We start from the raw sequence: 17,715 nt of genomic DNA, 5'->3' as shown, positions 1-17,715 counted from the left end.
CTCTGCTTTATCCTCTCCTCTGACCCGAGGGTTCCTGTTCTTACCTTACCTCCGCACAGCTCTTAGAACCATGTCTCTCTGCCTGGAAGTACCCAGTCCTGTCCCTTTCTGGGTATCCAACACCCCCTTTTTCCACAGGTGACAGTACTGATCACAATGCTGTCAGGCCGGTGGTGGCCAAGTACTTGGGGGAGTCTAGGGCTGGGGCCCCGAAACACTTCTCGGGGATCCAAGCTCTGTGCCCTCTATGCCTTCACTTACACTGCGGCAGATGGGCGGCAGGTATCTCTGGCTGAAGGGGACAGATTCCTACTGCTTCGGAAGACCAACTCAGACTGGTGGTTGGTGAGGCGCCTGGGCGCTTCCTCCACCTCTCGACCCATCTTTGTCCCAGCTGCCTACATGACAGAGGAATCTATCCCTTCCCAGAGCCCAACCACCATCACCCCCGGCCACTTCTGGAGTCCTGGTGAGTAAGCCCTGCCCCAGCACCTTTCTACCTCCCTGGCTTCTGGGAGTGATGGGAAGGAGGCTCCCCCAAGCTTCTGCTGACCTTCTCCTCTTATTTTCCTGTGATCAGCCTACTCCTTATCTTTATCTGGTATCCCCATGGCCTCTCCTCCTAGTCTCAAGCCTTCTAGCTCTCATTTTATTTTTCACAGCCCCGCCCCCCCATCTTCCCTGTGAGCCGCCAGAACATGGGAGCCAGCCAAGATCACGCCTCTGATCACTTGCCCCTGCTCTCCCCATTTCTCTGTCTCCAGGTCCAAAATTGTTTCTTGGCTCATTGGAGAAGCTGCGCCTGTCTCAGGAAACCCCAGGCAGAGCCCAGGCTACCTCTCAGCAGCCTCCTCCTCTTCCCCCCAAAATGTGTAGAAGTGTTAGTGTTACCGATTTGAAGTCTACCCCCCTGAAGCCCTTCCAGGAAGGACCAAGTGGAAGATCTCTGTCCCAGGAAGACTTGCTGACAGAGGGCAGTGCCCACGTGGTAAGTCACAGCTCTCCTGAGCACTAGTAGTCAACAGATATTCACTTCTGGGCGCTGTTCCAGGTACAATGGCAAAAAGGACAGACAAACTCTCTGCTCTCAAGGGATTCCCACGAGTGACAACACACATAAAAAAAAAAAGTAAGATAACCCTTGGAACTGATAAATGCTACCAAGAAGGTAAATATGGAGGAAAGTAACTGAGGTGGCCTAGGAAGGCATCTCAAAGATGCCATTTAATTGAATACGATTCAGGAGAAGGCAGGGACAGCCATGAAGCAAATTAGGAGATGAGAAGGAATTCTAGTTCAGGGACAGCTAGTAGCAAAGATCCTGAGGTCACGTGGAACCTAGCAGATGGTACAAGGACTAAAAGAAGGCCAACCTTGCCTATGCTTTTCTCTCTCTTCCTCCTAACTCCTGACCCAGGGCAGGGTTTGTCCTGTGTCCTGTCTTACCAGCTCACGTCAACAAGTCTCCTCTAGAGATGTAACTGCCTTGCTCTTCCCAAAGACTCAGCCTCTTCCCTCTCTTACTTACTAGTGGATGAAAATGGCCCTTCCTATCTCATATCCCCTCTTTCCCTGTCTCCTTTTACTCTGGAGAATATGAGGGTGGGGCGCTCCCCCCCCCCCACCACACACACACAAAGCCTGTTCCCCTTTCCTGTGGCCCTGGGGTGGGGGTGGGGTGGGGGAGGAGGGAAGTTGGCAACAGGAAGTGAGGAGAAGAGCAAAGAAGTCTGTGAGGGAGTTAAAAGAAAAAAAAAAGCTGGGGACGGGGTTTCTCCCCCAGAACCTGGGTCACCCCAGCCAGGATCTGGTAGTGAGAAAACTGGTGGGGGAGAGAAGGAGGTGGTTAGGTGGAGAGAAGATTCGGGACGGGCACAGGAAGAATAACTACCTCTTTCTACTCCATTTCCCTTCAGGCGGGACCCCAGCCCCTCATGTCAGAGGCCCCTGTGTACTGCAACTTGGTGGACCTTCGCAGCTGTCCCCGGTCCCCGCCCCCAAGCCCTGCCTGCCCCCCTCTGCAGAGGCTGGATGCCTGGGAACAGCACCTGGACCCCAACTCTGGACGCTGCTTTTACATAAATCCGCTAACTGGCTGCAAGTCCTGGAAGCCCCCACGCCGCAGTCGCACCCGGGAGACGGTGAGACCTTCCCTCCTGCTTATCCCTTTGGCCCTTCAATCGCCTCATTTCCCCTCCTGTGCCCCAGTGTAATGTTTTCTTTCTGGGGCTCTTAGATCAGAAGAATCAGAAAATTGTGAGAAGAGTGTTGAGAGCTGGTTGAGATGGCATCTGGATGTAGCTTTACCTCCCTCTCCCCCCAGAACCCTGGCTCCATGGAGGGGACACAGACCCTGAATAGGGACAACGGTGTCCTGCAATCTCAGGCAGAGGGCTCAGAATCTGACACAGGGCCCCCAGAACTGCTCGACCACCAGGTGAGATCCCTCCTCTTCCGGATCACAGGCAAGAAAAGCCATCTTTTCACAACTTTCTCTTTTAGGCAAAACATTCTTCTTTATTGCCCCCCACCCCACCCCCCTCCTGTCACCCACATCCGTACCCCTGTTCTCCCACAGTCAGGGACTCCCAGGTTAATTTCCTCCACCTGTTTTTTCCAATCACCTCCCCCAGGGTTCACCCTACCTCTGCCAACGCGCCTCCCAGCTCAACCCCTCAGACCAGCCTTCAACCTGGCAGACCCCCCGGCCTCTGCCGCAGGTCCTGGACGACCCCCATGTAAGTCTCCCATTTTCGTGTCAATGCCAAGATCCTCCCCGCACCGTCCCCCAATTCCTGCTTTTCCAGAAACATCTTCCTCTTTCGAGTATTCTCTGGGTATTCTCACTTATCCAGCCTCCCCCGCAACTTTAAAGGACCTCACTCTTGGGAGAGCCTTTGGGGAAAGCCGCGGCGGCTATCAGGGGTACTGGGTGACTTATTGATACCCCTCCCTCCGCTTCCCAGGAGGTGGAAAAGTCGGGTCCGCTCAACGTGACTAAGATCGCCCAGGGGGGGCGCAAGCTCAGGTGAGGAAAGCTGGGAATACCGCAGGGGCTTGGGCTGTCGGACTCCATACAAAGGGTAGAGCAGAGTGTTGGGAAAGCGCCTTCCCCATATGATTATAAATGACCTTTGTACTAATACCACTGCCACCTCTGCCACTGCAGGAAGAACTGGGGCCCATCGTGGGTGGTGTTAGCGGGTAACAGCCTGGTGTTTTACCGAGAGCCACCGCCGACCGCGCCCTCCTCAGCCTGGGTGAGTGCGAGGAAGGAAAGGGCGGATGCAGGAGGGGCTCCCGCACCCTTCTAACCTCCTAAGGCCAACTGTGGGGGCGGAGGTGGGGAGGGCGTCGTAGAGGACCGTAGGGAGTTAGGAAGGAGCACAGCCTCCCTTGGTCTCGCCGTCCGCCGAGAGGGAGGAAGTGAGGGAAACCGAGCGGTGGCCTTAGTTTCTCCCGATTGCCAGGGACCAGCGGGTAGCCGACCCGAAAGCAGTGTGGACCTGCGCGGGGCGGCCCTGGCCCATGGCCGTCACCTGTCCAGCCGCCGCAACGTCCTGCACGTGAGTGCCCTCCCAAGCATTCCCAAAACCCCACCCGACCCGAGGGTGCGTTCTCAATTATCCGCACGGGTGTCCCGCTCGGCCTCCCTTCTTTTTATGCTCCTCCCCGCTGATCCAAGCCTTTTCCCCGTCGGTCCCTCAGATTCGAACGGTCCCTGGCCATGAGTTCCTGTTGCAGTCAGACCACGAGACTGAGCTGCGGGCCTGGCACTGCGCGCTGCGAGATGTCATCGAACGCCTGGTGAGATGGGTGGGAGGGGGCGGGGCAGAGCCGGGGACGGGCTCCGGCCCGAGTGGGGCCGAGGGAGTGGGAAAGGAACGATAGGATTGGGAGGTGGTGGGGGGCAGTGTGGTCTCGGTGTAGAGTCCTGGGTGGGCCTGGGACGTGAGATCTCAGCAGCTGGTTTGCGTCTCCTTGCGTCGAGATGGGGGTGCAGATTTCTCTCCTCTCTCTTCCAATCTCCGACGCGGCCTACCTCGCCCATCCGGGTCTAGGATCGGGAGAACCCCCTGGAGCTGCGTCTGTCAAGCTCTGGACCCGCGGAGCTGAGCGCCGGGGAGGACGAAGAAGAGGAGTCTGAACCCGTGTCCAAGCCACTGCTACGTTTCGGCGCCCGCAGGAGCTCCAGTAAGGGGCAGGCCGGGGTTGGGGGGCGGGACCTGGGGGCAGTCTCCAGGTTCCTCCTCCCCGCGGCGGCGCTTTAGCTCTGATTCCACCTGCCTCCTGCAGGTCGCTGTCCCGAAGGAATTGAGCAGAACCGCGTCCGGAACAAGCTGAAGCGGCTTATCGCGAAGAGACCACCCTTGCAAAGCCTGCAGGAGCGGGGCCTGCTCCGAGGTGAGGTGGGCTGGGCCTGCTGGCACCTTTCTCCTTCATGTGTGCTGTCGTGGTTTTACGTTCCTCATCTGGGCATCAGTCCATTTCACGGATGAGACAACTTCAGCAAAGCTCAGAGTGGAGCTTCTCAGAACTATAATTACAGTAGATCAGAGGTCTCCTGAGACCACTGCTTTTCCCACTACTGCTGATTATTGGGGTGGTGAGGAGGTTGCTCCTCGTTGCCCAGGCTTGAAACAGGCAGCCAGGAAGGCCATCCCAACTTTGGGGTGAATGCCTGTGCTGAGAAGAGCTTCAAGGGGTGATGCTGACACTGGCTTCCCACCTTCACTCTGTGCCTCCCCAGACCAGGTGTTTGGCTGCCAGTTGGAATCACTGTGCCAGCGGGAAGGGGACACCGTGCCCAGCTTTGTGCGGCTCTGCGTTGCAGCTGTGGATAAGAGAGGTCATTTACCCAAACAACCCTGAATTTCCCCTTCCAACAGACCAAGGCCTAGAATTCCCCACCTCGCGTCCTAGTCTTCCTTCTGGCCTTTTTCTCTCCACCCTCAGATCCCTCACCAGACCTCACTACATATGTTAGAGCAGGAATCCTTATCTGTTCCTTGCCTCATCCCCTAGGTCTAGATGTAGATGGCATTTACCGGGTGAGCGGGAACTTGGCAGTGGTCCAGAAACTTCGCTTCCTCGTGGACAGAGGTGAGAAGGCCTGTGGGCGAATGGTGGTACTAAGAACTTCATGCCTCAGAACCACAGGCAGTTCTGCGTGAGGGAGCTGGCAGAACAGGGAGGTGGTCTGGCTGGAATTGCGTCTTAGTTCTTGATCTCTTCTCATACATGTTACAGAGCGGGCGGTCACCTCCGATGGGAGGTACGTGTTCCCTGAACAACCAGGACAAGGTACTTACATGGAGGCCTCTTAGACCCTTCAAAGTTCCCTGCATCCTCTGTGCTCCCCATGTGTTCCCCCACGTCCTGCTGTCTTGCCCCGCTGTAGATCCCCTAGGTATTCCTGTGGTCTGCCTTAACTAGATCTTCTCCCAAACTCCTGACCTCTCAGCCTCCGGGTCCATCTGGCCCTTCTTGAGCTCTGAACCCCTCTGTACCTCCTTCTTCCAGAAGGCCGCTTAGATTTGGACAGTGCTGAGTGGGATGACATTCATGTGGTCACTGGAGCCCTGAAGCTTTTTCTCAGGGAGCTACCCCAGCCTCTGGTACCCTCACTGCTGCTGCCCCATTTTCGTGCTGCCCTTGGTAAGGGATGGGAGCTGTGGGCAATACCCTTGATACTGGGGCGGGGGGAGCCGTGAGGGGTAAAGACTAGAGTAGAGGTTCCCTTATACTCTTCCATCTCATCGTGAGCACAGAAATGGAAAATAATTTTCAACACGTGTTCCAACTCTAGTATTCTTGTGTGTGAATGTTTAGAGGGCTGAATTGGACAGCATTCCTAAGGCTGCAGTTGAGCTCGGTGAAAAAGAAAGCTGTGATAGATAAATGATGTCTTCCATGGGCCTGGGAGAGTAGTAAGTTACCCACCCTCCCCTGATAGCTTCCCTAACCTCACCCCCTTGCCTTTCCCGTTACTCTTTCTCTCTAGCACTTTCCGAATCAGAGCAGTGCCGCTCTCAAATACGAGAATTAATAGTCTCAATGCCAAAGCCCAACCATGACACTCTGAGGTACCTCCTGGAGCATTTATGCAGGTCAGAAAGACTGAACATCTTTGTTCATGTGGGGAGAGGGGGGGTGGGGCATGCAGCAGGGACTCTGTTCAGATGGGAGGAAGGTAGGGAAACACCTAAATTTAGAGCAAATCAAGGAAACAGGCAACCTCTGTGCAGGGGACGTGTTATGAAAGTCAAAGCCTTTTGATTGGTCAACATCAAATGGGTAAATGGGGACCAAGAGAAGCCCAGGAATGCTGTTTGAGAAATAAGGGAAATCTAAGCTCTCCCTTCCCTCTGCCTCTTTGTCTCCTATTGGGACAGTGGTGATGGCTTATCAGCCGAGCTGGGCCTGGGCAGTGACTTCTGAGAGAGGATAGCCATTTAAATTTAAGCCTTCCAAATTGTGGGCAGTCTCTGAAGCTGAGAAGAGGTGATTGTATCCTAGGTTGTATCTTCAAGTTGTATCCTGAAGGTTTCTCCACTGGTCCCATCTCCATCCCCCTGAGACTCTCCTTGGTTTCCTTTGGCCACCACGTGGAGGGATCCCAGAGAGAACTCTTCCCTGCTCAAACCTTTGAAGGGCTAGATTTATTCGAAGTAGCAAAGCTGCTGCCTTATAGTCCCTTTTCTTGGCCTTTGCCCACAGGGTGATAGCGCATTCCGAAAAGAACCGCATGACCCCCCACAACCTGGGAATTGTGTTTGGACCAACCCTGTTTCGGCCTGAACAGGAGACATCTGACCCAGCAGCCCATGCACTCTACCCTGGGCAGCTAGTCCAGCTGATGCTCACTGACTTCACCAGCCTCTTCTGAAGGGGCAAGGAGGAAGAGAAAATGTATTTCCAGTGGTCTCTGTTGTACCCTTTGGTGATGTGGTGTTGGAGGGGGTCGGATATTCTGAGGATATCCCTTTAAACCATGTCTCTTAAATCCTGTGTCTCCCCATGACTGTCTCCATCTTTGTGAGTCTGACCTGAGAGGTTGGGATGAGGTGAGAGCTTCTCTAAAGAGAAAAGTGCTTATCTTGTTCCCTGTCATCACCCCTCCCCAAGATAACAGCACGTAAGCAGGGCTCTTTCTGATGCAGTTCCTTTATTCACAAGAAACAGTGTCGTTATCAAATTCTTCCCCCAAACATATACAGATTGTATACAGCCCCCAGCCTGTACCTCCTACCCCTGGGCATCCCAGGGGGCTATGGCTCCTCTTCCTGACTTCTCTGGACGGACGCCCCTTAGGAAATGTGGATCTGTGGTGAGTAGGATTCCCCACTTTAGGCACTAGAGTTGAGGAATTGTGTCTCCCCAGGAAGGGATTCCAATAAGACACTCATGTTACCCACAGCCATGTTGGGGGGTCCAGAGGGAGGTGAGGTGTGTTCAGAGCTGTCCCCCTGGTCATGGGAAGGGGGAGGGCTCAGCCCCTGGGCTTCATCCAGAATAGCTACAAAGTCCAGCTGAGTGTTGTCAAGATCAAGAGAGTCCAGGGGGTTACACACCTGCCCTTCAGGAGGAGGGTACAAGGTAGGACCCCCTCCCAACCTGCCCACCTCAGGGTGGCCACAGCTGGGGTTGGTGCCCCCTGCCTTGAGGGTCCCGTAACAAGTGGGCAATGGGGGCAGAAGTCGGGGGGGTGCTGCTGCCCTATGTGAAGCCTTGTTTGTCCCCACTGCAAAATTTTCATGGCATGGTGAAGGAGTGGGATAGGAGCCTGACTTGTGATTGGGCAAGTTGGGTGCAAAGCCAACTCCATATGTGGCCACTGGGGCCTTGGCAGGGCTTGGGATAACCTGGGAACCCCCGAGAAACTTGGGACTCTGATAGAGAGCTTCCTGGACTGGGGGATCTCCCCTGCCCCCACCCTCCCACAGCAGCTCCTGTTGAGACTGAACGTAATTACACACGAGCTGAGCCTTGAGCTGTCCCGTGGAGTGAGTGGGGGAATCAAAATCCAGGCCAGGCCTGGATTCGGAAGGAATATAATCAGGGGTTGGCTGGGTATAGGGTCCTGACTGGGGATACTGGGGAGGGGGAGGCTGGGGGTAGTGGGAGAACAGAGGCTGTGGGCGGGGAGGTCCCTCGTTGGAGTGGGCATTGAGGCAGGGTGCCAGTCCTGTGGAGTCAGAACCCATTGGACACCCCTGTTCTGGCTTGACCTGCACATGTCCGTAATGTTCAAGACGAGGACACTGGCTGTAGGCTCCAGCTGGAGCCTTGGGGCCTGGGTACAGCCCTGAGTGGGAAGCAAACTCACCCCATGTTTCTGGGGTAGGTTCAGGATAGGAGACCTGCTGAGGACAGGGGTTGTGGCCATAGTTGGTGGGTGGACCAGGTCCAAGAGGCAGGGAGCCTGGACCTCTAGCCCCATAAGGCTCAGCTGCTGTACCCTCAGGTCCCCTGTAACCCAGAGTATCAGTAGGTGGGAAGTCCATATAGGGGTTCAGACCACTGCCCATCATGGAGGTCCCAACCTCTGGCTCCTCCCGTAGCCCTCTGGTATCCATGGCGACATTCTCAGTGATGCTGGGGGGCTGTGGTGAGTAGACAGAGGGTGGGAGTTGGGGATCAAAGTTCCGTCCTCCCCCTGCCACAGTGGGGGGCGAGTGGACACAACCCAAGCTCTTGAACCGCTGGACTCTGGCTGGGGCCGGGCGGTCAGCAGCCCGGGCTGGGTCACTGGCCCTCCGAGTAACCCCAACATTGGGATTATATCCTGGATACTCAGCTCGGCTTCTCCAGGGTGGTCCAGGAAGACCCCCAACACAATCCAGGCTGGGTGCTGCAGTGGGTGGGGTACCACTTCCCCTGGCTGAAGCATATTTTGCCCGGAGCAGGTAGTGCTGGGTAGGCGTGAGGCCAGGCAGAGAAGACGCCCCATTCTCTGGCGGGGAGCCAGGGGGGAAAGGGGAGGCCAGGGAGGAGCGGCGGCTGACAGTATAGGCCGAGCTGACACTGCTGGAGCTGCTGCTGCGGCGGTCAAGAGAAACTGGAGGGCCCAGACGGCGGGACACGGGTGTGCCTGTAAGTGACAGGAAGAAAAGGCAGGGTGGTCAGGGAGCCCCGAGTCTCACCCTGCCTCCCCCATGGGACAGCCTTGTCCTGGAATCCCAGGGAGACTCCTTAACTCTAATCACTCAGTTCTGTCTTTTTCTCCCGTTCCCTTTCTACTTCTGAGTCACCAGGGATTCAGGGCTGCCGTGAACAGTTGTACAAGTTGTACACTGCACAATCCGAGGGGACAGCATTCACCTCACAGACTTTGTATCACAACAATTTTCTGGTGGATGGAAGGAAAGTGTCTTAATGAAGATGGGCATTTTCTAGTATACCAAGGTGCTGTATTGCAGCTCTGAAGGGTAAAGTCCTCCCACCAACCTCAGGGAAGGTCCAGATCTCAGCCCAGCAACCACCCACCACACACAGGTCTCACCGGTGTGGGTCAAGCTGGGGAGTTTGAGGCCCCGGGACCCTATTGGCCGGAGTTGATGTAGCTGATCCAGCCTGAGGTTCTCAAGGCGGCGAAGAGTGGACAGACCAGTGCCAGCAATGCAAGGCCCCTCATCCAAGCTGGACAGGTCCTCAGTGCTGCCCCCTGTATTTCCAGTCATTTCCACACCGCTGTCTGTATTTGCTGCGCTGCCTGCTGGGGAATGGTCACTGCTGCAGGACGACTGAGCCCCAGGGCTTGGCTGTGGCTTCTGTGGGGAAGATGAAGGCTGAGGGCGGCACCCTTCCCCCTTTCCCACAGCTCCCTGAACTTGCTGTTTCAGTGATTGCCAGGGTCGAGGGCAGGCTTACAGGTATAGAGAGGGCTGAGCAGGTGAGGGACATGGCAAACTGGAAGAGAGACATTGATGAGAAAAGCCTGGGCTGGAGCACAGACCGCCTGGGCTCAAATTTATCCTCTTAGTTCTATGACCTTGGGCAATTTCCTTATGCTTGAGATTCCTCATCCAAAAAAGGGGACAATTAGTTCCTTTATCGTGAAGTTGTTGTGAGGAGTACATGAAATTATACATGTAAAAGGCTTAGAACAATACAAAAGTCCTATATAAGAATTTGCTGAACCAATTCAGTAATGACACTAAAATCCCTAGACTTGGGGTAGTGCAAGGAGCAACACTGGGACAACTGGAGGACTGGCCATAGAAAAGCGATAGGAGGAGATGGGTGAGTTGAGAAGGGGCTAGAAAGGTATCAGTAGGGCAGTTGGATAAGGAGGCAGAGGGTTGCCTGGGTTGTCTCACCATGGCACCCTCTGGCACTGTCAGTCTGCTCTCCTCCCTGACAGGGCCTCCGTCCCGCTCCCTCTTGGGCTCCACTGTGGAAAGAGATGGTGCCCGGGGCAGGGGGCCATCCCCTCGGTGCCGCTTGGTCACGTGGGCGTCAGGACCATGCACTGTCTTGACATGTTTCCGGAGCGAGCTGGGATCTGTGTAGCGTTTGGTGCAGCCAGGGAGCTTACACACATACGGCTTCTGTTGAGTAGAGAGTGAAGACAGCAGGCAAAGGGGTGAAAGCAGAAGAATGAAGGAGGAATGGGAAAAAGGGGCATCAAGTGAGGATGAGGGGGCAAAAGGGGGGAACACACAGCACCCAAGGAAGTAAGGAGAGTTGGGCCCTTGGAGTAAAACATGAGAGGATCAAGAGGAAGATTAGAAAAACTGACGCCCAGGCCTAGGAAAGATGACAGGGTGAACCCAAGTCTATGAGGCCTCATAAATTCAGGGGTTGAAGAGGCTAGGGGTCTCCTCAAATTATAATTTTAGGGTCTGTTTTATGTTAGCTGTTTGGCTGGTTAGAGGTAGGGGGTGGGATGGTAAGTAGACATTTTTAGTTTCAGAAAGGCCTTCTCCAGGTGAATTATATGGGTGGGGGGAACTCACCTCTGTGGAGTGGGTGCTGGGCTAAGGGATTTCTTATGGGGGAATCTCCCCAGTAAGTGGCGTCTCAAGTGGGCAGGGTTTCTTAGTGGGGGCATTCACCTCATTGGAGTGAGTCCGATTCTGGTGCTTGGCTCGGTCACTGGCATTGCTGAAGGCTTTACTGCAGCCCTCGTGCTCACACATGTACGGCTTCTCACCCGTGTGTGACCGCAGGTGCGTCTTCAGATTTTCGAGGCGTGAGTACGACTTCCGGCACCCCTCAAACTGAGGGATATGGGGGTCAAAGAATAGCTCTCAGACAGAAGGACATGGAATTAGAGGAACCCTAAATCTCAAAAGGGACATACATCAAAGAATATAACTCAAGATGGGAGAGCACTGGGGCTTCAGGAGAATTCCCATGATTAGGGGAGAAGGGCAGGCAAAAGCTGGGGAAACAGAAGTAGCTGGAGACACTCTGCCTGCAGGAACATGGAGCTGAGGCCGTGAGCATCTCCCAGTCAAGCCAGGGCGGGTCTCCCCGCTTGGGGATCTCAGACTGTCTTAGGATGGGGCCGTCGGGGAGTGTCTTCTGTTCTCAGAGCAGGGCTTTTCCATTAGGCAGAGCAGTAGGCACCGTGCCTCGGGCTCAGAGTACTTTCAGGGACCCACAAAAATGTCTTAATTTCTTTTAAAAGCAAGGGAAAAGTTAGCTTTTAGATCCAAGAAAGTGTCCTAATAGATCAACGTTTATCTGCATTCCAACAGTCATAAAATACAAATTTTTTAAATATGTGTTTATGGAGGAAGGGGCCTACAAAGGCATAAGGGCCTAGGGCCCATGAAAGTCATAATGGGGCCCTACTTTGGTGGGGATCCCCAATTTAGAGAGGGACCCTGAGCTTGGGAAGTGGGTACCTCACCGTGCACTTGTGTGGCTTCTCGCCCGTATGTCTGCGCATGTGGACCACCAGCATGTATTGAGCTTTGAAGGGCCTCAGCTCCCTGGAGCAGCCCCCCCAATGGCACACAAACTCCTTCCGCTCCCCGTGGATGTGTTCGCTGTTGATGTGCTGAGAGAGAAGATGCAGAGGCTTTCCGAGGTTCCCCTATGCTCCAAGACCCAAAACAGACCTTCCCTTTGACCTCCCCCCACACCATATTCCTCCAGGGCTCCACCTCACAGGGGAAAATGGGGCAGAAAGAACATCATAGCCCATATCTCAGTTCTTCCAAGTTCGTAAAACAAAGCTACAGCTCCTGAGTTTTTGACTGTCCACTAGGGCACTCAACCTCATTCCACAGTGTCCCACCCAGAATGTCCTACAGGCTCCAGTCAGCATTCCCGTTACCCCCCTGGCGCTCACATGCACCAGCTGTTCCTGGGAATCAAACTCCTGGCTGCAGCCATCCCAGCGGCAGTCAGTCTCATACACAGATTCCGGCTCAGGCTTTTCCTCTCTCTCCAGGTCTTCCCGCCCATCCAGCATCCCCAGCAGGGCATCCTAGGGCAGGAGAGGCAATCCTAGGGTCACTTAGGTGACAGTTTTTGTTTCACTCAGGTTCCAGAGATAAAAATCTCCCCCACCCTTACCTGTGTGCCTGTGGAGTTGGGGCTGGACATGTCACCTTCCAAGGGCTCTTCTGGGCACTTGCTAACCAGCATGTCCAGCTCAGACTTCAGCTTCCCCAAGGGAAGAGGTGAGGGTGATGAAGATAGAAGTGGGCAGAAGGAAGAAGGAGCCCAGCCAGGTCTTCCTGCCCCCACCCAAGCAGCTGGAACCCCTGGGTTTGGGAGAGACTTTCTCCTCAGACTGCACTGATGAACGGGATGGGCTAAAGGTGGGATCTCATTTGGAAGAGTCTGATTCAACCCCCAGAGTGAACCCCAGCCCCTGTGCCCCTTTATTTTTCTGGTACTGAAAACTTTTATATTCCCTGTCCTTCCTTCATCTTCCCCTTGAAAGTCCTCTCCCCTCCCCCCTCAGCTGGGAAATCAGGTGGCAGTATGAGGGCTCTCACCTGGCAAGTTGGGAGGGGTCCCCGGGCCTGAGGATGTGTCATCATCCCTCCCTGGGTGGGGTCATGGGGACCACAGGACTGGACCCCGAAGGAAGGCGAAGTCCCTTTTTGGTGATTCATCTGGTGTGGGAATCCCAGAGCTGGGCTGAGGAGGAGGAAGAGGAAGATGGGAAGCAGTTACTTAGGATTATGACCTCAGAAAGTCTCAGGAGTTCTGGGGCCACGTGGAGGGCGTGTGGAAAATGGTACGGGAAATGGCTGAGACTGAGAAGGGCTCCAACACTTGAAACGAAAGAATTCCAGTAGGGTGAGATGTGTTGGAGGGCTTGAGCCTTTTAATAGGGTTTGGTAGGATCGTTAGGGCCCTCTTAGCCTGAGGCTGTTTGCACCTCATGGTGCTGATGGAGAGGTGACCATAGGAGCCCCCTGGAGAGGCACAGCGTGAGTTGATGAAGGCCACGAGGGAGCTGGGTGAGGTGCGGATAACTGTCTGCAGGTCCAGGCTGGCATCTGACAGAGGTGAGATGGAGAGTGCCCTCTTCTTGGTCAACTTGACTGCACTCCGGGGAGGAGGAAAGAGTGGGGCTGGGCAGGAAACTGGGGAGATAAATATGGTAAAGGGGCATGTCTCTCCATGCACCCAACCGGGAGTCCTGACCCTCAGCAAAAAAATGACTCTATCTTGCCCTACTGACCCCATCTGTGACCTCTTGATCATGCTCTGACCCCTCACTCACATCTCCAAGCACTTCCTCTTCCCAGTTCGATCCCCTTCCCTCCCACTTTCTCCCTCAGAACAAGTCCCAGAGGGGCAGAGATGTTTCCTGAGGCCTCACCCTCGGTGCAGCTGTTGGTCTCTCTGGTTGGCCCATAACTGTGGGGGCCAGACATGAGGTTGGCCTGGTGGCAGAAGGGCAGACCGGACAGTCCTAGAAAAGAGAGACAGCTGGGATGGGGGGTGAGAATGGGGGACACACAAATCTTCACCCTGAAACCCCAGGCAAGGCCTGGTCCCATATTCTAAGCCCACATGACATGGGGCCTCAAATCTTCTTGTAGATGGGAAACTGGCATGGGATAAGAGATAGAAGAGGGATTCCTGGGGCAGGGTGAGAGATCTGCCAGTCCTCAAGGCCCGGGAATTGGTATATGCACTAACCTTCTGTCCCCATGCTGGCGGGCCCCTGACTTGGGAGGGGACGGAGACAGCAGGGCTCTCCATAGCTACTGACTGGTGGTGGGGTCATCGGGTTGAACATGGTGTTTCAGAGGAGTGTAGAGGCACTGCAGGAGAGGGAGGGAGATCTGCAAGTTATAAAGGTGGGAGGGAAATAGGGAAAGTCAGATAACTAATTCAGGCACAGAACACTGGGCAGAGGTTCCCCTGTGCCCCCAGCCTCTCCAAGACATCTGCCATTGGACACCAGGTTGAAATGAGCATCATTCAGCCAGAGTGAGGATGAAGAGAGAAGTCTCAAAGAGGCAGGGGCAGTGTTGGCGATTTTTGTGGGAACTGGGTAGGAGCTTTCCCTGTGTGTGTAGTGGGGTGTTGTGGAGTAACTGTGCCTATATGAGCTTCAATTGATTTTAATACCATACGACCTCTATTTCTTCTTGCTCTGACCATAGGCCAGTTTTGAGGAGTGGGATGGGACTCCTCAGACGCAGAGCATCTGACTTCAAGCTCTGGGCTGGCTGTTCTGCCTGAACCCGGTTCCCTTCCCTTCATTTGTTTCTGCCCAGGGACACCTCGCCTACAATCTCTCCAGTGTCCAGTAGAGGGAGCCCTTGCTGCAGCCCAGACGGAGAGGCTGGTGGGGCCAGGAGAGAGCACGACGGATCTGCCCTTTTCTCTAAGTCAGAAAACAGAGTAGAAGGGGATAAGGTTTCCGAGGGGAGCCTCCAGGGTCAGCTGAGTACAAAGGATGAAAGCTGGTGTTATTCTGGGTTTGAATCTGGGCGCCCACTTAACTCTTTTGGTCTGTTTTGGGGGAACAGTAAAAGGACTTTGAGGGAAGGCTTTGGGAGAATAAAAAAACAAAATCATCATCCATTTGAGAAGAGCAGTGAGTGAGGGAGGAGAGGGTGCCGCTATCCGCTTTTCTCCTCAAACTAGTTTTGGTCCACCCCGGGTTTTCCGGTCTCCCGGGAGTGAGGGTGGGGTGGGGCGGGGTAGGGTGGAGAACCACCGGGAGCGGGCCGGCCCGCGTGGTGGGTGATCCCGGGATGCTGGGATTTAGGGTGAGGGCGGGGTAAGATGGGGAGCGCTACCCGGACCCGAGGACCCAGCCCGAGCGTTGCAGCCTGGGCTGTACCCTTCCTAACTCCTCCTTTCCTAGCGGAGATCCGGATCCCGCATCCAAGACCTCCCAACTCGACCTTGGCACTATGGAGGGGGGGGCGCAGCTGGCTGGCAGCTGGATCGGAGGACACATCTCCCGCCTCCTTCCTCTATGACTCACCCAGGGGAAGGAGGCGGGGGCTCGCAAACGACCCCCCAAACGTGCTTGTTCTGTCATCTTTCTGCCCCACTGCCCAGCCGCAGGGGAGCCGCGATGGAAATGGGGCGACATCCCTACTCGCCCACGCGTGCCACGGCCCACCCACGATTCCCCTTCACACTAGCCAACTTTTCCAGCTTCAGTTAAGTTTTTCTGGGGTGTGGATGAGAGTGCAGGATGGGGCAGGGAGCTCTAGGGTTTCTCGGCTGGAACCCTGAATCATCTTCTGTGTCTCCCAATTTTCCAGAGTCCCCCTCGCACCCCCGCTCCCCAACTCCCCGAAGTCGGCCCCGCCCCCCTTCTCCTGGTCCCGCCTTCCCCGCCCCCGTGCCTCCTCGGCCCACCCAAGTAGCCGCCGCAGGCTCTGGCTGCAGACGGCTCCGCTTCCCCCGCCCGCCCCGGGAGCCTAGTCGAGCGAGCCTCAGTGTAGCGGGGGGTGGGGGGGGTGGTGTTGAGAGGCGGGACAAATTTTTCCCTCCTCCCCTCAGCGCATCCAGAAAGCTGGTAGTGAGTGGTGCGCGCGCCGGGGGTGGGGGTGGGGGGGCACTGTTGAAGAGTGGGGGTCCCAGTGGCGGGACGGAAAAGAAAGAATCCAGAAACTGTAGGAAAAGTGACTGGGTAAATAAGGTGTGTTTGTGGGGAGGGAAGCAGTCAGGGCACCTTACGCTCCTGGGTATCCTAGTTGGCTTCCCAAGGGTTAACCCCTGCAGACCCCCGGGAACCCCCTTAGTGACGTCAAGGGCGGGGTCTGTGCCGCTTAGCAGGGGATGCCGAGGAGGTAATGGGGGGGTTTTGGACCCCGCCCCCCTAGGGAAAACCACCTTAACTCCGGCCCTTACAACTCCCCAGGGAAATCGCCCCTCCTTCTCCCTCTACTGGACCGTAAAGACCTATCCTATGAAGACCCTAGTTCTCCAGCCCCCTAAAACCTTCAGTCCTCAGTCTCTATGGGATCCCCTTTCCCTAATCCTGTCCCCAAAGCTAGCTGCCCAGGGCGGATTGTTTCGGGGTCACGGGGCTTGAAAGAGGCTTCAGAGCGGGGAGCAAGGGCAGGCAGGGTGGTCTGAGTCAGAGGAGGGGCCTCGGTCCCCAGCTCCTGTTTGGGAGGGGGCCAACGGGGATGCATAGGCAGGCAGTGGCCGGTGGTCCCGCCCAGTCCCAGTAGGGGTCTCCCTGTAGCTGGTCCCAGCTGCCCTGGTGGTCCTGAGGTCAGAGGGTCAAGACTAGGCCTCCTCGGCTCCTCCTTAGCACCCTGACCACAGCCCTAGGGACTCAGGAGTCCAAATTCCTTGAGGAGTCGCTCTAGGGCCTGAAGTAGACACTCCAGTCCCCTTCCTTATCCAGAAGACACTCCTTTTCCCCAAAACACATGCACCAACAAGCACATCTGTCATAAGGCAGATCAGGGGTTCAAGCCCAGCCGCCCCCCAGTGATTTTGTCGCCTCATACACACCCATCCCCACCCCACCTAGGGCTCTCTCCTTAGCTGTCCCTCCTTTCAGAAACACTGACATCTTCCTGCCGGCGCTCAGAGACACACCTGGAGTTCCCTGTCTACCACGCAGACCTCCAGCTAGCCGTCCCTCCAGCCTCTTCATTCCAACCTCATGAAAGTGAGATGTTTCTAATGTATGGGAGAGGCGGAGACAGACAAAGAGATCCACGGTTGCCTGAGACAGAGACACACAGGCTGTCAGAAGAAAAAAAGATACAGAGAAAGGGAGACATAAATGAAAAAATTCTCCAAACTTTCTAATATCTCACCCCAGGCTCTCCCACCCCATTTTGCCTCTGTGCCCCACTTCTCCCTCTTGGCTGGGCAGAGTCCCTCGCAAGCAGAGCATCCCTTCAGGCCCCCTCCCCCACAGCTCCCAGGTGGTCCCCCGCCTGCCCCCCTCTCACCTCCGTCTGGGCGCAGGGCTCGGGATGCGCGGTCCAGGGCTGGAGTCTGGGCTGGGGGGTGTGCGGTGGGGAGGGGGGGCGGACAGAGCCACGGTAGCGCAGCCTCGGTGCCACCCCCACCCCCCCTAACCTGGCCCCCAGCCCTCCCGCCGGCCCAGCCCTACGGGCCGCAAGCCGGGACCACCCGCGAGAAGCGCAAACTTTTTTTTCCCTTCTGCAAAAACTTTTTCTCGCTCTAGCCGCTGGCGCGCCGCCGCTCTTCCCGCTCGCCCCTCACCTCCCTCCTATTTCCCTCCCTCTTGCTGTTCTGGAGGATGAGGCGGGGTAGCTGGAAGCGAGAGAGGGGGTG

The 17,715-nt window shown here is 55.8% G+C and overlaps 2 protein-coding genes across 7 annotated transcripts; one reads left to right on the top strand and one right to left on the bottom strand.

Annotated features, from left to right (window-relative positions):
- On the top strand, positions 1-7,094 carry ARHGAP9 (Rho GTPase activating protein 9). Of its 4 annotated transcripts, XM_033118781.1 has the most exons (17): positions 1-469; positions 765-988; positions 1,917-2,141; positions 2,324-2,437; positions 2,634-2,738; positions 2,967-3,028; positions 3,170-3,260; positions 3,471-3,566; positions 3,709-3,807; positions 4,062-4,194; positions 4,297-4,404; positions 4,751-4,849; positions 5,026-5,103; positions 5,251-5,304; positions 5,524-5,658; positions 6,005-6,110; positions 6,721-7,033. In XM_033118781.1, exons 1-17 carry the CDS (start codon positions 157-159, stop codon positions 6,887-6,889), a joined length of 2,211 nt encoding a protein of 736 aa, XP_032974672.1. In that variant the 5' UTR covers positions 1-156; the 3' UTR covers positions 6,890-7,033. The 4 variants fall into 4 exon arrangements, with proteins under 4 accessions (XP_032974672.1, XP_032974674.1, XP_032974673.1 ...); XM_033118783.1 differs by lacking the exons at positions 1-469; positions 765-988 and adding an exon at positions 1,660-1,813 and having other exon boundaries at positions 6,721-7,094; XM_033118782.1 differs by lacking the exons at positions 1-469; positions 765-988 and adding an exon at positions 1,681-1,810 and having other exon boundaries at positions 6,721-7,030.
- Positions 7,095-7,151: 57 nt separating this feature from the next.
- Positions 7,152-17,628, bottom strand: GLI1 (GLI family zinc finger 1). 3 transcript variants are annotated; one of them, XM_033116170.1, is made up of 13 exons: positions 17,367-17,628; positions 17,005-17,154; positions 14,122-14,246; positions 13,799-13,891; positions 13,352-13,559; positions 12,963-13,107; positions 12,535-12,624; positions 12,308-12,445; positions 11,864-12,013; positions 11,061-11,225; positions 10,323-10,553; positions 9,506-9,773; positions 7,152-9,094 (listed from the first exon to the last, which is right to left on the bottom strand). In XM_033116170.1, the coding sequence occupies exons 3-13, from the start codon at positions 14,219-14,221 to the stop codon at positions 7,350-7,352; spliced, it is 3,333 nt and encodes a 1,110-aa protein (XP_032972061.1). In that variant the 5' UTR covers positions 14,222-14,246; positions 17,005-17,154; positions 17,367-17,628; the 3' UTR covers positions 7,152-7,349. The 3 variants fall into 3 exon arrangements, with proteins under 3 accessions (XP_032972061.1, XP_032972062.1, XP_032972063.1); XM_033116171.1 differs by having other exon boundaries at positions 17,005-17,134; XM_033116172.1 differs by lacking the exon at positions 17,005-17,154.
- Between the last annotated feature and the right edge of the window lie 87 nt (positions 17,629-17,715).

Source organism: Rhinolophus ferrumequinum, chromosome 10 (assembly GCF_004115265.2).
Source record: "Rhinolophus ferrumequinum isolate MPI-CBG mRhiFer1 chromosome 10, mRhiFer1_v1.p, whole genome shotgun sequence".
NCBI lineage: Eukaryota > Metazoa > Chordata > Mammalia > Chiroptera > Rhinolophidae > Rhinolophus > Rhinolophus ferrumequinum.
Note: the sequence above shows the minus strand (reverse complement) of the source record. Positions and strands in the feature narration are given on the sequence as shown.

What these genes read in the sequence shown, in the direction of transcription:
- ARHGAP9 (XM_033118781.1), top strand. Translation starts at nt 157, where the DNA reads ATGCTGTCAGGCCGGTGGTGGCCAAGTACTTGGGGGAGTCTAGGGCTG. An exon ending in AGGTCCTGGACGACCCCCAT is followed by an intron (nt 2,739 to 2,966) that starts GTAAGTCTCCCA and finishes TCCGCTTCCCAG; the next exon opens with GAGGTGGAAAAGTCGGGTCC. An exon ending in TGCAGCTGTGGATAAGAGAG is followed by an intron (nt 4,850 to 5,025) that starts GTCATTTACCCA and finishes CTCATCCCCTAG; the next exon opens with GTCTAGATGTAGATGGCATT.
- GLI1 (XM_033116170.1), bottom strand. Translation starts at nt 14,221, where the DNA reads ATGTTCAACCCGATGACCCCACCACCAGTCAGTAGCTATGGAGAGCCC. An exon ending in CCCAGGAACAGCTGGTGCAT is followed by an intron (nt 12,014 to 12,307) that starts GTGAGCGCCAGG and finishes CTTCTCTCTCAG; the next exon opens with CACATCAACAGCGAACACAT. An exon ending in AGAAGCCACACAAGTGCACG is followed by an intron (nt 11,226 to 11,863) that starts GTGAGGTACCCA and finishes CATATCCCTCAG; the next exon opens with TTTGAGGGGTGCCGGAAGTC.